Source organism: Bubalus bubalis, chromosome 22, assembly GCF_019923935.1.
Source record: "Bubalus bubalis isolate 160015118507 breed Murrah chromosome 22, NDDB_SH_1, whole genome shotgun sequence".
In the NCBI taxonomy this organism is placed as follows: domain Eukaryota; kingdom Metazoa; phylum Chordata; class Mammalia; order Artiodactyla; family Bovidae; genus Bubalus; species Bubalus bubalis.
The window spans coordinates 18,922,461-18,940,087 of record NC_059178.1 but is presented as its reverse complement, the minus strand read 5'-3'; the positions used below and the strand labels follow the sequence as shown (position 1 = coordinate 18,940,087).

General features: G+C 42.8%; 1 protein-coding gene across 6 annotated transcripts in view; it reads right to left on the bottom strand.

The window, feature by feature from the left end:
• The window catches only part of PTPN2 (protein tyrosine phosphatase non-receptor type 2), a 67,707-nt gene that overhangs the window by 35,894 nt on the left and 14,186 nt on the right, over positions 1-17,627 (bottom strand). For all 6 annotated transcript variants that reach the window (XM_025273589.2, XM_025273585.2, XM_025273586.2 and 3 more), the window contains exon 2: positions 11,500-11,590. In XM_025273589.2, coding sequence (XP_025129374.1) covers positions 11,500-11,590 — 91 coding nt within the window. The remainder of the gene's footprint in view (positions 1-11,499; positions 11,591-17,627) is intronic.

Genomic DNA, 17,627 nt, shown 5'->3' with positions numbered 1-17,627 from the left:
TATTACTCTACACCTGGTGTCATTCCAGGTCATTAAATACAAGAGTCACATACCCCAAGAAGCACAGATGGGGTCCCCAGAGCCCCGGTTCTAATTGGTGGGGAGCAGCAGGTCACTACAGAAATGGCACCCCGGAAAGGAAGGAAATCCTTGGCAAACTCTAGCCATTTAGAACTGGCTACAAGTGTTGGCTGAACCTATGTTTTTGCCTCAGGACTAATTAAAAAAAAACAAAAACAAAACAAAACCCTATACTTTTATCATTTTAATTCTTCTGTTCCACTAAAAAAGATTTTTTAATAAAAAATGAAACTCATGTAACTTTTTGATTCAGAAGAGAATCTGTGCAGAGAAAAAAACATGAGTTTCTTGTGTTAAATTAACACTGTCTACAAAGTAAGTATACACATTTCAGGAAGTGAAACTTCAAAGCCTTTTTATGAGGAATTGTGACTCTATGATTTATATATTCTCTAGCAATGGTAACAAAGACAAAGCCTCTTCTTCCCTGAAGACTCAGTCACCATGTGGTCTGAAATACCTGTGAGGGTGACACAGGTCCCCTTAAAGCCCGAGATCAATGTCTCCTCTCCCTGCCCATCAAGTCTGGTCAGCCCCAAATCTGTGAAGAGTTCACTCCAAACCAACCTCTGACTTTTCAGGAAAAAACCCGGGAAGTGACCTGCTCTCTCCTCTCCCATAGAAGCTGATTCTGCCTAGGGACCTCTGAGATGAGACTATCAAAAGCCGGAGTCCACAAACTTCTTGGGGGTCCAGCAGCTAAGACTCCACACTCCCTAAGCAGGGTTTGAACCAGTTTCGACCCTGGTTGGGTAATTAGATCCCACATGCTGAAACTAAGACCCAGTGCAGCCAAATAAATATACATTAAAAACAAGCAAACAAAAACTAAACATCCAAAACAATAGAGACCCATAGCTTTGGGGCATCAGCGCAGGGCAAGCCCACAGCAAGGGCCAAGCCCACAGCACCTCCTCCTCATTCTAAGTGTACTTAGAGTGTTACTCCCTCTCCCCAGTCACCTACAGGATCCAGCAAAGGGAGCAAATGAACATGATTCAAACTGTACTGCATGAGAGGCCACAAAAGCAACCAAACCACACTGCACAGGAAATCTGATTTCTCAACATCTAATACCACCAGCAGCAGGACGACCAAGAACACATGCTTTCCTGCACAGTGGCATCATCGTGGGGGACAAAGAAACGCACGCCCCACAGAACCACGGCCCTCAAGTTAGATTAGGCAAACTTCCGATGAAGAGTCCCCAGGCCTCCCACCTCACAGTCTGTTTTCTGAGAAATGGTTCCATCTGTCAAGAAATGACTGGCTCGAGCTGCCTGAGCTGACAACACAGATCAGCTTCCTCTTTCAATACTGCCACAATGAGCTCTTTCTCCCACCCCACCCACCTCCCCACCCACAGTTTCACCCTTTTTCATTATTGTAAAGACATCTCCTTCTGGAAAGTCTTTCAGGTCAAGCAGGAAGGGCTCACATTTATGCTGAGGCAGAGATGAGGAATAATTAACAGAAATTGGGCAGAAGACCAATCTCCCCGCAAGTCAGGCTGCATTCTCAACCAGGCATAGGGTGGGGGCCTACGTTTCCAATACTGATTTCCATACGGCATGGTAATTCCCGGCAAATGAGGCAAGCATCTGACTGTGTTAGCTCCCTTCAACCCTACAAGGAGAATGCTGTGTGCTGTGCTTAGTCGCTCAGTCATGTCCCACTCTTCAAGACCCCATTCCAGGCAAGAATGCTGGAGTGGGTTGCCATGCCCTCTTCTAGGGGATCTTCCCAACCCAGGGATCAAACCCAGGTCTCCCACATTGCAGGTGGATTCTTTACTGTCTGAGCCACCAGGGAAGCCCAAGAATACTGGAGTGGGTAGCCTATCCCTTCGCCAGGGGAATTTCCCGACCCAGGAATCGAACTGAGGTCTCCTGCACTGCAGGTGGATTCTTCACTAGCTGAGCTACCAGGGAAGCCCACAAGGAGAATTTTCGAGGACAAGTAATATGAACTTTCCCTCATGAATCAAGCAGTGAACCAAAAGCAGTTGTTTCCTCTGCCCCCCCCCCCGAAAAAAACCCCTGCTGGCTGAATGGTTCCTTCTCTGACGATATAACCAACCACAGTCTGGGCAGGACCCACAGGATACACCTGAACAGCTCACTTCCTCCACCCCAGCCTCCAAGATGAGCTGTGAGCATTTCAGTCTCCACTGCACCCTAGAGAAGCAGGAGCAGAGGCCCAGAGGTGCCCTTGAGCCCCCTAACCCTGCGCTGTCTCCCACCCTGCTCCCTGCCTCCACCTCCTGCACACACACAGTCAGTCACCCTTCTGAACACCTGGCCCAGGACTTCTCCTCTCGTGGAAGGCCCCCACCTGCATCCCTTCACCAGACAATCTGCTCTCTATACTGACCACCTTCCACACCCCTCAACACATACGCTGGAAGCCAGACAACCAGGACAGAGACATTACAAGTTCCACAGCCTCCAACCAGAGGCCAGCTGCACACACGTGTCCATCTCTCCATCTGCCGTGACTTCAAGTTCCTAAACTTGACAGAACAGTGTTAACTGAACATTCTGCCTCCACACACCCCCAAACTGAAAAGGGCTCTTGAATCTACCCCCAGAGTCTCTGGGATGGAAACAGGACTTGGGAAGTGTCCTCACAAAATGGGTGAGATTCCCAATGCAGCTCGATCATGGACACCTTCCCCATCCAACACCACACAGGGGTCTGGCACAGTCATGAGCAGCTCACCATTTCCCTTGAAACTCGTACTTCTCCTCAGAGAAAGAGCCTAAAGGTTGGAAGGGAAAGAGAGCGGGAAAACGGACATCTTCCCTTTCCACCCACAAACCCAAGAGCACCTGGCAAAACTCTCAGACCAAGTATGCATGCCTCAGCCCCTGAAGCCCATCCATATTCCCCAGAGCTCACTTGCTCAGAAAGGGGATGGCAATGAGCAAAACAATCAAGTAAGTTACCTGTCACACAGCAATAAATCCTCTGGGAAAAAGAGTCCCTGGGAGAAAGAGCCCCATAAAAGGGAGCTGCGTTGGTGGGGTGGGGGAGGGGGGGCACTGGGATTCTGAACAGGGTGGTCAAAGAGGGCCTTGCCATGCACTGACACTTCAGCAGAGACTTGGAGGGGGTCGGTCACATGAATATCTGGGTTGAGAGTATGCCAAGCACAGAGACTGAAGACTACAACAGGTACGGGCCTCCCGTCCGGGGACACAACAGACTGTGCCACCAGCCCCAAGAACAAAGGGAAGAGGAGCCCCTGCAACTCAGGTTCAGAGTTGAGAAATCCTGAACTGATTCATTAGCCTCAACTCCTGAATCCAACTATCACAAAAAGGGAAATCTACTTCCCTTTTCTTATAGCGACTATCAGGCACGGTATCCGAACAATCTAGACTAGCAAGTGCTCAAGCATTGTTTATACAATAAACTCCACAAAATGTTCATATTCAAATTGCTAAGTTGTGGTGGAATCTTTTTAGAATGACAGATCACTATTCAGTTTAGTTGCTCAGTCATGTCTGATTCTTCATGACCCCATGGACTGCAGTACTTGCCTGTCCATCACCAACTCCTGGAGCTTGCTCAAACTCATGTCCATTGAGTTGGTGATCCCATCCAACCATCACATCCTCTGTTATCCCCTTCTCCTCCTGCCTTCAATCTTTCCCAGCATCAGGGTCTTTTCCAGTGAGTTAGTTCTTCCCATCAGGTGGCCAAAGTATTGGAGTTTCAGCTTAAGCATCAGTCCTTCCAAGGAATATTCAGGATTGATTTCCTTTAGGATGAACTGGTTTGATCTCCTTGCAGTCCAAAGGACTCTCAAGAGTCTTCTCCAACACCACAGTTCAAAAGCATCAATTCTTTGGCACTCAGCTTTCTTTATGGTCCAACTCTCACATCCATACATGACTACTGGAAAAACCATAGCTTTGACTAGACAGATCTTTGTTGGCAAAGTAATGTCTCTGCTTTTTATTATGCTGTCTAGGTTGGTCAGAGCTTTTCTTCCAAGGAGCAAGCGTCTTTTAATTTCATAGCTGCAGTCACCGTCTGCAGTGATTTTGGAGCCCAAGAAAATAAAGTCTGTCACTGTTTCCACTGTTTCCCCATCTATTACCCATGAAGGTACCAGATGCCATAATTTTAGTTTTCTGAATGCTGAGTTTTAAGCCAGCCTTTTCACTCTCCTCTTTCACTTTCATCAAGAGGCTCTTTAGTTTTTCTTTGCTTTCTGCTGTGAAAGCATCTGTGCATCTGAGATTATTGATATTTCTCTCTGCAATCATGATTCCAATTTGTGCTTCATCTAGCCCAGCATTTCACATGATGTACTTTGCACAGAAGTTAAATAAGCAGGGTGACAATATATAGCCTTGATGTAACCCTTTCCCAATTTGGAACCGATCAGTTGTTCCATGTCCAGTTCTAACTGTTGCTTCTTGACCTGCATATAGATTTCTCAGGAGGCAGGTAAGGTGGTCAGGTATTCACATCTCTTTAAGAATTTTCCAGGGTTTGTTGTGATCCACACAGTCAAAGGCTTTGGCGTAGTCAATAAAGCAGATGTTTTTCTGGAACTCTCTTTGCTTTTTCGATGATCCAACGGATGTTGGCAATTTTATCTCTGGTTCCTCTGCCTTTTCTAAATCCAGCTTGAACATCTGGAAGTTCATGGCTTATGTACTGTTGAAGGTTGGCTTGGAGAATTTTGAGCATTTCTTTGCTAGCGTGTGAGCTGAGTGCAATTGTGCAGTAGCTTGAACATTCTTTGGCATTGCCTTTCTTTGGGATTGGAATGAAAACTGACCTTTTCCAGTCCAGATCACTATTAAACCTCCCTACTATGCCAAAGCCTTTGACTGTGTGGATCAAAATAAACTGTGGAAAATTCTTCAAGAGACGGGAATACCAGACCACCTGATCTGCCTCTTGAGAAACCTATATGCAGGTCAGGAAGCAACAGTTAGAACTAGACATGGAACAACAGACTGGTTCCAAATACGAAAAGGAGTTCGTCAAGGCTGTATACTGTCACCCTGCTTATTTAACTTCTATGCAGAGTACATCATGAGAAACGCTGGGCTGTAAGAAGCACAAGCTGGAATCAAGATTGCCAGGAGAAATATCAAGAACCTCACATATGCAGATGACACCACCCTTATGGCTGAAAGTGAAGAGGAACTCAAAAGCCTCTTGATGAAAGTGAAAGAGGAGAGTGAAAAAGTTGGCTTAAAGCTCAACATTCAGAAAACGAAGATCATGGCATCTGGTCCCATCACTTCATGGGAAATAGATGGGGAAACAGTGGAAACAGTGGCAGACTTTATTTTTGGGGGCTCCAAAATCACTGCAGATGGTGACTGCAGCCATGAAATTAAAAGACGCTTATTCCTTGGAAGGAAAGTTATGACCAACCTAGATAGCATATTGAAAAGCAGAGACATTACTTTGCCAACAAAGGTCCGTCTAGTCAAGGCTATGGTTTTTCTGGTGGTCATGTATGGATGTGAGAGTTGGACTGTGAAGAAAGCTGAGCACCGAAGAATTGATGCTTTTGAACTGTGGTGTTGGAGAAGACTCTTGAGAGTCCCTTGGACTGCAAGGAGATCCAACCAGTCCCTTCTAAAGGAGATCAGTCCTGGGTGTTCTTTGGCAGGAATGATGCTAAAGCTGAAACTCCAGTACTTTGGGCACCTCATGCGAAGAGTTGACTCATTGGAAAAGACTCTGATGCTAGGAGGGATTGGGGCAGGAGGAGAAGGGGACGACAGAGGATGAGATGGCTGGATGGTATCACCAACTCAATGGACGTGAGTTTGATTGAACTCCAGAAGATGGTGATGGACAGGGAGGCCTGGAGTGCTGCAATTCAAGGGGTCGCAAAGAGTCAGACATGACTGAGCAACCGAACTGAACTGAAACATCAGCAGGTGAAACTATAACTGACTTGAGGAGTGAAGTAACTCAGCAAAACAAGAGCTCAGAAAGCTCCAGGACCTTTTAGTAGAGGCGACTGGAACAGTGTGGTCAGATGAAACAGTTGTCAGGGAGGTGTCGGGGGGGTGGTACTTGGCCTCTGGGGTCTGCTCTGTTCCCCGCCCCCCACCAAAGGACAATATGAAGTGGAAGCGGTGTTCGTGGACACCCTTGTTTTGTCCTCAAGTTTTAGAAAATGTTTGTAACATGTTATCATTAACAGTGACATGGGGCCTCCCCTGTGGTCTAGAGGCTGACTCTGAGCTCCCCATGAAGGGTGCCCAGGTTCGATCCCTGATCAGGGAACTAGATCCCACATGCCACAACTAAGACTCAGCAGAGCCAAATAAATTAATTAAATATTTTTTTTAACAAAACACAGTGATGTGACTGTTGGTGTCATCTCAAGTTACAGAACTTTCCTTCTGTTTGATATATGTTTTGTTCTTAATCAGGAGCAAGAATTGACTTTAAATAATCTTTATCCATCTATTGAGAAAAAGCCATAATAGACTGCTTTTTCTCCTTTACCTTGTTACTAAGATTAATTACATTTAAAGACTGTCTAATGCTAAGCCACTCTTGTATTCCTAAAACTAATACAGATATTGCCATATTCAGTTTGATAACCTTTCTTTAGGATTTTTACATCTACATCCATGACGTAGATATGCATGTAACTTTTATTCCTCTTACTAAACTTTTCTGCTTTGGATATCCAAATTACCCATCTAGCAGCCTCACAAAAGAACTGGGGAATATTCTCTTTCTGTTCTCTGGGAGAGCTTTCATTATTATAAGACATGCCTGTTAAAACAGCTAGTCTCAGTGAATTCTCAATGCAAAATTGTTTATTAATTAATTTAACTTATTTAGCTGTCACAGGCCTCCTTAGACTCTATTTCTCCTTTAATCTACAACGGTAAATGCTATTTTTCCAGGAGTCTGTTCTACTTCTTCTAAGTGATCACATTTATTGCCATAATTGTTTACAGTAGTCTAGCTTTTAAAGTCATTTTACATCTGTATTTTGTTCCCCTTTTCTCCTAATACTATTTATATGCATCTGCCTCTGTCTCTCTGGTTTTTGTATATCTGTGTTATTTTTCTTATTCAGTCTTGCTAGTTGATTAGTCTTATTAAGGAACCAACATTTGATTTTATTTGGTCCTGTGTATGGTCCCATTGATTTCCATTCTGCTTTTATTTTTGTATTATTTCCTTTCTGCTTTTTTTTTTTTTTTTGGTGTTTATCCTGTTACTTTTACTCTAAATTAGGTTAGACACTTAGCACTTTAATTTTCAACCTTCTGTTCTAATATAAACATTTAAAACAGTATTTTTTTACAGTACTGTTTTTGCTGCTTTATGCAAGTTTTGCTAAGTAGATTTTACCTATTGTTCATTTTTAAGTTTCCATTATGATTTCATCTTGACCCATGAATCATTTAGAAATCTTTAAATAAATCTCCAAATGTATAGGAATTTTTATCTTTTTATTAATAATCTATAATTTAATCATATTACGGTCAAAGAACATGGCCTGTAAGGCAGTAATTCTTAAACTGTGTCAAGATTTACTTTTACAGCCTAGTCAATGGTCCATTTATTACAAGTATTCCATGCAGTCTTAGAAGAATGTGAATTCTCTAATAGCTAGACATAAGGTTCTATATTTTTCTTATTAAATTAAGCTTAACTGTGCAGTCTAAATCTTCTACTTCTTTACTACTATTTTGCCTTAAGAAATCTGTGAACATAGAATTATCAATATCTTTCTGTAATCCTAGTCATTTCTGCCTTATATATTTACCTGGAGACTATTAGGTGAATACAAATGTCACAGCTGACACTGGCCTGTGCATTCAGAGAAGCTATGCCATTTCTTGAGATCTTTTTGTAGAAGGTGGAGAGCACAGAAAGCCTGAATCTTTTCCTTATTTCCTCCCCACCGAGTAATTTATTTAAAACGTGTGCTTATTGAGAATCTTGTTTTGCAGCAGTAAGAAACCATGGACTGTCTAACCTGCCACACACCTAGAATCTGAAGTCCATGTGTTACTTTAAATACTGAAGGATGAACCTTGAGGACATTATGCTGTGAGGAGTAAGCCCATCACAAGAAGAACCACTGTATGATTCCTTTTCTGTGAAGCATCTAAAGTGATCAGAGTCTGAGAAAAGAGGAAGCAGGATGGTGACAGCCAGGGGCTGGAGGAGGGGTGGCATTTCAGCCACACAAGATGACAAGACCTGTGGTCCAGCAACATGCATACAGCCACCAACATGGGTGACAGACACCTAAAAACTGCTAAAAGGGTAAACTTATGGTATGTGTTTTTATCACAAAAACAACAAACAAAAAACTATTCTTTCATGGCCAGAGAAAACAAAAGGCTGGGACTTCCTCTTATATCAAACAGTAAACTGGGATTTCTATGTGCAAAGCAAATAGTGAGGAAGATTTCAGAACCTGGCAGCTGTCTCTGACAGTACAAATACAATCCTCAATGAGATTACTACAACCTCTATTTTCTCAGTCAACCACCTTTCTGCCCATCTCTTCTACAATCACCTCATGGTTAACTGAGACAAATGAGGCATCTTTCAGTCACGGCAATTACACAAAGACTGTGGACTTCTTCAAATTCTATTTCAAAACACCCCTCTTTGAACATGCATCTCATATTCATACCTCCAAATGTAGTTTCAAGCTGGATACATAACAATTGTGTAAGGAATTTGTTTAAAAATACATTTCCAGACTTGGTGAATCAAAATTCAGAAAGATCTAAAACTCTGAATTAAGAAAACAACCAATTCTTTTTGATTATTTGCAAACATCATTGTCTGCTTTGCACTCAGTATTATCTTTTTTTCCACATGAGGTATTATCTATTTTTATTTCCTGTATGGATGGGAAAAATAAATGCTGGTTTAAAATAGACCATTTTATTAAAAAACAAAAGTTACTACCTTAAAAGCCATCCCTAACTCCCCAAGCAGAACTGAGCACCTCCCAACACATATAGCATAGCAGGTACGAACCCCCACACCGCACGTATACGGTGAGCGGGCAGGGCATGTGGACTCACGGTCCTTGCACACAGAGCAGGCATAGAGCTGGTTTTCAGTATAGGTTTTCTGAACAAGGCAACAACCATACAAGTCTATGTATGGAAATGATAGGATGACTTTCAATCAGGACAGGTTTGCCAGCACCACCTTAAGGGCTTTTAAAAAACACCTCTTCTGTCATCTGGATTTAGCAGGAGTCCCCAGTCTTCCCTGGTGGCTCAGATGGTAAAGAATCTGCCTGCAATGCAGGAGACCTGGGCTTAATCCCTGGGTTGGTAAGATCTCCTGGAGAAGGGAACAGCTACCCACTCCAGTATTCTTGCCTGGAGAATCCCATGGACAGGAGAGCCTGGATGGCTACAGTTGCTGGGGTTGCAAAGGGTCAGACACAACTTAGAGACTAAACAAGTCACCAACCAGACATGGGAACTGAATGGGAGAGAAGTATGGGTTTCCAGCTGCAGCAAGTGTGTGGCTAGTGGTCCAGTACGAATATGGGGTATAAGGTGGAAAGAGCAGGAGTAGGGCCAGGACTGAGGGATGTGGGAGGAATCCTGAGCCTGAGGTGGCCATGGGACAGCAAGACAGAGATAGGTCACGAGAAGTGGATGAATGGGTCTGTATCTGAGGAGACACAGGCTGCAGACAAGATCCGGAGCCATAAGCAGAAACATGGCAACTGAACTCACACAAGATGGGAGAGGGAGCAGGAGGGGCAGACAGACAGAGTCCTCAAGTCGAAGACAACTGAGGAAAGAAGCTCTGAAAAGGGGTGATCGCCCAGAGGAGTGCCAGCAAAATTAAGACTGACGTGAGGAAGGAAGGCATGGCTGCCAATGTCAAAAATCACATAGGGATAAGAAAAGACAATGGCATAAAGTCCCTCACTGCAAGAGAAAACCAGAGAGTGAACAGCACTTCAGAATAAAAGTTTCCGTAGGGAGGCTGGGGTAAAACCAGGGGCTGAAGAGTGCATGGGTGATGAGGCTGGAGAGACAGACTGTGTGATGCATTCCTCCAGGACTGTATGTACATGTGTGGGCACACACGTGCCTGTGTCCACGTAGGTGACTAAGTCACAGCTGCAATGGATATGGGGGATGACGTCAGAAGACACTGGAGCACATGTGAATAATAAAGGAAGAGAGTTCTTAGAAAGATGCTGAAGATGGGAGGAAGAGTAGTGCTGTGATGGCAGACAGGGAGGCCGGGAGAAGGCCCTGGGCACAGACATGCCCAGCACCCAGGCAGCTCGGAGGACGCCGCCCACGCTCGCCCACTGAAACCAAACTCGGGGAGTCCTGTGGCCAGTGAAGCCGCCTCAGGCAGTATGTGAAGGAGGCCTGCTGCTACTGCTAAGTCGCTTCAGTTGTGTCCGACTCTGTGAGACCCCATAGACGGCAGCCCACCAGGCTCCCCCGTCCCTGGGATTCTCCAGGCAAGAACATTGGAGTGGGTTGCCATTTCCTTCTCCAATGCATGAAAGTGAAAAGTGAAACTGAAGTCGCTCAGTTGTGTCCAACTCTTAGTGGCCCTATGGACTGCAGCCTACCAGGCTCCCCCGTCCATGGGATTTTCCAGGCAAAAGTACTGGAGTGGGGTGCCATTGCCTTCTCCGGAAGGAGGCCTCAACCAGGACAAAAATAAAATCACCTGAACACATTTTTAAAGCCCTGATATTACCACTGTTCACAAAACCATGTATGTGTGTACCCGCATGAGCACAGAGGAATCGAAATCCAACCACTGACAGATCTTGCTCAGGACAGGAAATCACCAGAGTGTGTGGCCTTGCGGGAGGAGAGCTTGATCTGTACCTGCAGGATCCAACTGAATTTAAAAGGACACACATTTACACAGACAAATACCAAAAGGATATAAACCTTAAAGTTTTTGTTTTTAAGTCATGGGAGTTTTCCCTTTACACATTTTTATGTTTTAAAACTTTTCTATAGTATGCACATACTACTTTTTCATTTTAGGGAGAAAAAGCAAGCTATACGAATAAATATTTAAATACTTATAAAAGCTATAGAATAATATGAAAAGTATATATATATGAGTACACATACATATATAATTATGATTATTTTGAAAAAACAAAAATCAAGTGGGAAAAAAAAGGTTGGTAGCAAATACATAAAGTAAATGGTGGCTGTGTTGAAGGAGGAGGTAATTACAGGCAATTTCCCCTCCTTCCACAATTTCATACCTCAAAAGTTTTCTTTAAAGAGCACGTATATATGTCGATACAAAAAAAAACCCCACCATGCTCATCAACCCTGACCCCAACATTTTCTGCCATGTCCTATGTCCTACAACAAACCAGCACACACACAAACACACACACGCCACCCCGCCATGAGTACTTACATGGGCTCACATCTCTGTATCTGTTTCGATTTCTGTTTTCAGGGAACTTGGCCACTCTATGAGGATAGTCATGGGACTCACTGCGAATTTCCTTAAAATAACAAAAACATATTTTAACATTTCTCTTAAACTTTATATAGCAAAAAGATAGTTTCCCAGCCTGTATAAAATAACTTTCACTGAGCACTTAGGACATGCCCAGCGCCTCTGTCAAGTCTCAGCACACCAATGGAAACACTGTCTCCCCCACTGTGTGTGTTGGGGAAACAGGCTAGGGGCTGAATGATCTACCAGGTCCACGGAGCTGACAGCCTGGGACCCCAGGGCTAGACACAGCCCTTCAAGCAGAAGGCTCTGTTCTCACACGCGTGCACTGCACTGCTCTGCTGTGCTCACACCCACAGCCACATTAAACAGTTCAGGTAACTACACTGCAAAGAAGGAATTTCAGGTCACCACACCACACTCCAAATTCCAAACTAAACTCTCCGAATAATATCTGCCTATACTCCAGAGTGTCAATCTTAAAATTGTAATCTATTTTGTTATCTTCAAGCCATATAACTGTTACTTTATTTTGAGCTCCAGAAATATTCTCATATCTTATTTTAGAGCCACAAATGCTCACTTCAGGACCCTTCTGGTTCTCGGCGTTCCACAACGGAAGATTCCGTGCCAGGATGCCTGCATGAGGCACTCAGCGACGTGGCGTGTCCATCATGATCAGCTTTTTTTCCCCACGTGGAACATTACCCTAAGAAGTCAGGTAAAAATAGAAGCATATCCCCTTTCCAGAAAAGGAGTACACATTAACAGCAAAGAATAATTTGGGCTTCTGCTCACACTACGACATGTGGAGAAACAGTATTTTAAAAATTAGGCACTAAGCAGTTTTGTAAATTAAGCATAAATAAGTTTATTCAAGATTTTCCCATGCCTGCCTGCCCCCACCCAACAGCCCCAGGACAAGTAACTTTCTAGCTCATCTTTTTACCCACTGGGTGTTCCAACAAGAATTGGGAACAGAAACCAACTCTCAGTGAAAGGAATCACAGCCTCATTGTGGAACAGGAAAGGGGGTGCATCATATGCTGGTGCAGCCCTTCTGGAAAATGCAATCTGCCATACACAAAGAAACAGAAACACACACACTACAATCATTGCCACTGACTTTGTTTGGTAGCTGGTTCTGAATTTCTCAATACCAGGAAACAGTAATAACTCTATCTCCTCCTTAACACTTCACATTTCTAATTCATACCTCGTTTCCTTTTTTAAAAAATTTTTTAATCAAAGGATAATTGCTTTACAGAATTTTGTTGTTTTCTGTCAAACCTCAACATGAATCAGCCATGGGTATAGATATATCCCCTCTCTTTTGAACCTCTCTCCCATCTCCCTCCCCACTCCACCCCTCTAAGTTGATACAGAGCCCCTGTTTGAGTTTCCTGAGCCACACAGCAAATGCCCCCTTGGCTATCTATTTTACATATGGTAATGTAAGTTTCCATGTTACTTTTTCCATACATTTCACCCTCTCCTTCCCACTCCCCATGTCCATAAACCTATTCTCTATGTCTGTTTCTCCATTGCTGCCCTGAAAATAAATTCTTCAGTACCATTTTTCTAGATTCTGTAAATATGCATTAGATATTTATCTTTCTCTAACTTCACTCTGTATAATAGGTTCTAGGTTCATCCACCTCATTAGAACTGACTCAAATGTGTTCCTTTTTATGGCTGAATAATATTCCATTGAGAATATTACTCTAGAGAGTCCCTTGGACTGCAAGGAGCTCCAACTAGTTCATTCTAAAGGAGATCAGCCCTGGGTGTTCTTTGGAAGGAATAATGCTAAAGCCGAAACTCCAGTACTTTGGCCACCTCATGTGAAGAGCTGACTCACTGGAAAAGACTCTGATGCTGGGAGGGATTGGGGCAGGAGGAGAAGGGGACGGCAGAGGATGAGATGGCTGGATGGCATCACCGACTCAATGGATGTGAGTTTGAGTGAACTCCGGGAGTTGGTGATGGACAGGGAGGCCTGGCGTGCTGTGATTCATGGGGTCGCAGAGAGTCAGACACGACTGAGCTACTGAACTGAACTGACTATTCCACTGTGTATATGTACCACAACTTCTTTATCCATTCATCTGTCGATAGACATCTAGGTTGCTTCCACGTTCTTCTTATCTAATTGCATTGGCTAGAACCTTCTATTCAATGTCAAATAGAAATTATTTTTTTCTCTGATTTTGGAAGAACTACTTCTAAGGTTTAACCACAAAGTGCAATATTTGGTTTAGATTTCTGGTCAATATCCTTTTTCAGGTTAAGAAGGTTCCCTCAGTCTCCAGTTTACTGAATGCTTCTTTCATCATGATTGGGTGCTGAATTTTACTCAGTTTTCCCTGCATTCATGGAGATAATCATAAGTTTTCTCCTTTAATCTGGTAATGTGCTGACTTACAATAATAGATTTTCATTTAGATATGCATGGGCATGCATTTAAGGTTTCTCCATGTCTTTTTATGGCTTCATAGCTGATTTCTTTCTACTGCAGAATGATATTCTACTGTCTAGTCATACCACCATTATTTTAAGATGTATGCATCTACATATTTAAGTTGAATTGACCTCTAATTTTCTTGTCCCATACAATTTATTCAGTTTTAGTATCAAAGCTCTACCAGTCCCATACAGACTATTATTACCTTTCAGTTTCAAACACTTTTTCCATGAAAGCATATTATAACAAATTCCTGTGACTGAGTGAAAAGAGAAAAAAGCTTCATTTCTACCAATTAAAAAGTTTTAAAATGTCAATAAGTTTTATATGTAAAGCTAAACATATTCAGGTCTAGGCTTATATTTGTATAATTTCAAACACTACATGAAGAGTTGAAACACTACAGAGTACAAGTAAATTTATATTCCAAATTAGTAACTGATGTAAAAGAAAAACATGAAAACTACCAAAACACACCTGTTTCTGTTGAGAGCTCTTCTGCATCAAATGCAGAGAAACAGTTGACAAAAATATGAAATTTTAACAACAGGCAGGAAAGGAGAGTGAAGAGATGCTCAGACATGATGCTGCAGGGGTGTGAACTGTTGTAATGTTTCTGTGAGAACAATCTGATATGGTTATAATTTGACCCACCAACTTTACCTCCAGGAATTTATATCACAGTCACACACCAGTGTAACAGGATGTTCACTGTCGTTAACAGTGGACATCTGCAGCAACCTCAGGGCCCATCAGGAGTGACATGGAGGTGAGGGGAGGAAGGGGGACAGGTGGGAACCAGGAAAGGGACACAAGCGCTACAACATGTGCGTGGGGGTCTCAGGCACACAGATGGTGAGTAGTTCCCACCTCCATCCATGCAGACACAACTGTGCCTGAGAACACAAGGCACGCTTCTGGAAGGAGTCAAAGCATTAGTAACTTGTGGGGAGGAAGAGGAGGGTCAAGATTTATACCACTGTGTTGTGCTGTGCTTAGTCACTCAGTCGTGTCTGACTCTTTGCAACCCCAGGGACTGTAGCCCTCCAGGTGCCTCTGTCCATGGGATTCCCCAGGCAAGAATACTGGAGTGGGTAGCCGTCCCCTTCTCCAGGGGATCTTCCCAACCCAGGGATCAAACCCAGATCTCCCGCATTGCAGGCCGATTCTTTATCATCTAAGCCACCTTCAGAAAAATATAGGTAACAGGACACTCCATGTTCCCACCAGTAAGTTTAAACATTTGTTACCACTTTTTGCCATATTTGTTTCTAGCCTTTTTTAGGAAAGGAATAAAGCTCATCCTATACAGTTTTTCTCTATCCTGCTTCTCTCTCTTCTATGGTAACCCTCCATCCTTTCAACTATTTTTTTTACTGGAGACCTTCTGAGCCATTTAAATTTTTAACCATATGTTCACATATTCTTCAGTTTATATATTACTGATGCTTTAAAATAAACTAGCTAAAATACAAATAAATACTAGTATAATATCAGTCTTAATGCTAATGTGTAGTTTTAAAATCATATCAAAAAGTTGTTGCAACCCACAGACTGGGAGAAAATAGCTGCAAATCATACATCTGATATGGGATTAAAATTCAGCATATGTTAAAAAAAAACACCTCATACAACTAAAAATTACAACAAATTTTAAAAAGGGCATTCTACCAGCCCTTCTTCAATACTTGTTATGCCTATACAACTATTTTTCACAGTTAAGTCCATCTGTTCATTGCTGTTTCATTTTTTTCTTGAAAAAACTTTTTTTGTGTATACTGTAATGAAACTGCTGATATGACAAAAGAAGAAAAAGGCAAGGTCCCAAGTATTGGGGTATGGAAGTGATCTTAATGTACAAAACACCAATTCAGTCACTCAGTAGTGTCCGACTCTTTCCAACCCCATGGACTGCAAATGTACATGTACAGGACACTGTAATGTACAAAACGCCACAAAATAGTCAAATGCTTGGGGTTAAGAAATACATTCGTAGGGATGGTATGGGGAGGGAGGAGGGTTCAGGATGGGGAACACATGTATACCTGTGGCGGATTCATTTCGATATTTGGCAAAACCTATACAATATTGTAAAGTTTAAAAATAAAATAAAATTAAAAAAAAAATACATTCATAACAAACACATTTTATTTTCTCAATTAATTTTTTAAAAAAGAATTCTACAGAGTCCAATCTCTCAAACTTCCAAAGCTATCATTATTATTTGTTCTCCTTTACCTTTAATTTCAGTGCATTTAGAAAAAACCCCTTCCCCCTTGTGGCTCAGCTGGTAAAAAATCCGCCTGGAATGCGGGAGACCTGGGTTCGATCCCTGGGTTGGGAAGATCCCCTGGAGAAGAGAAAGGCTACCCACTCCAGTATTCTGGTCTGGAGAATTTCAGGGACTATACAGTCTAAGGGGTCGCAAAGAGTTGGACACAACTAAGCAACTTTCACTTTCACTTTCCAGCACTTTAGAAAACAGCTGTAGAGGTATATACTAGCTGCTTGCTCCAATAGACTTTTTCTTACTAAACGTTTCTGAATGTAGTTTTTTGACTTACAACAAGCCCAATTAAAAGCTTGTATTTCCCAAACTCCAGTACAGCTAAGAACAGTCATGGGGCAGTGCTCTCTGGCCAATCAGTGGGAATAAGCAAAAATCACTTGGTAGGCTTGCAGGAGAGTTGTGAGCAAGAGGGCTGGCTCATTTGAGCACAGGCTCTGACCTGGGGGCGGCAAAGGGCAGGAGCTGTCCTGTGACCCTATGGTGACAGCACATTCTGAGGAAGGTTAGGCAGAATGAGAAGACGGTCATGGATGGCATGATGGAGCCACAGGAACAGGCCTGGACTCCTATCCCAAAAGGAAGTCCCCATTTGTTAAGTCAGCTGTGGCTTGATTTTCTTTTCTTTCCGAGCAGCTAAAGAACAGGTCTCGTAACTAATACAGACAACAGTGCCAAATCTCAACAGTAATCAGATCTGACACTGAGAACAGATTTTGAGGACCACCTAAGACATAAATATCAATATCCTCAGATATCAGGGAGAAATATCAATAATCTCAGCTATGCAGATGACACCACCCTTATGGGAGAAAGTGAAGAACTAAAGAGCCTCTTGATGAAAGTGAGAGTGAAAAAGTTGGCTTAAAGCTCAACATTCAGAAAACTAAGACCATGGCATCCAGTCCCATCACTTCATGGCAAATAGATGGGGAAACAGTGGAAACAGTGGCTGACTATTTTTGGGGGCTCCAAAATCACTGCAGATGGTGACTGCAGCCATGAAATTAAAAGGAAGCAAAGTTGGAGAAGAAACTTTTTCTTAAGTTTCCTTCCTTAATTGGAAGGAAAGTTATGACCAACCTAGACAGCATATTAAAAAGCAGAGACATTACTCTGTCAACAAAGGTCCATCTAGTCAAGGCTATGGTTTTTCCAGTGGTCATGTATGGATGTGAGAGTTGGACTATAAAGAAAGCTGAGCACCGAAGAATTGATGCTTTTGAACTGTGGTTTTCGAGAAGACTCTTGAGAGTCCCTTGGACTGCAAGGAGAGCCAACCAGTCCATCCTAAAGGAGATCAGTCCTGGGTGTTCATTGGAAGGACTGATG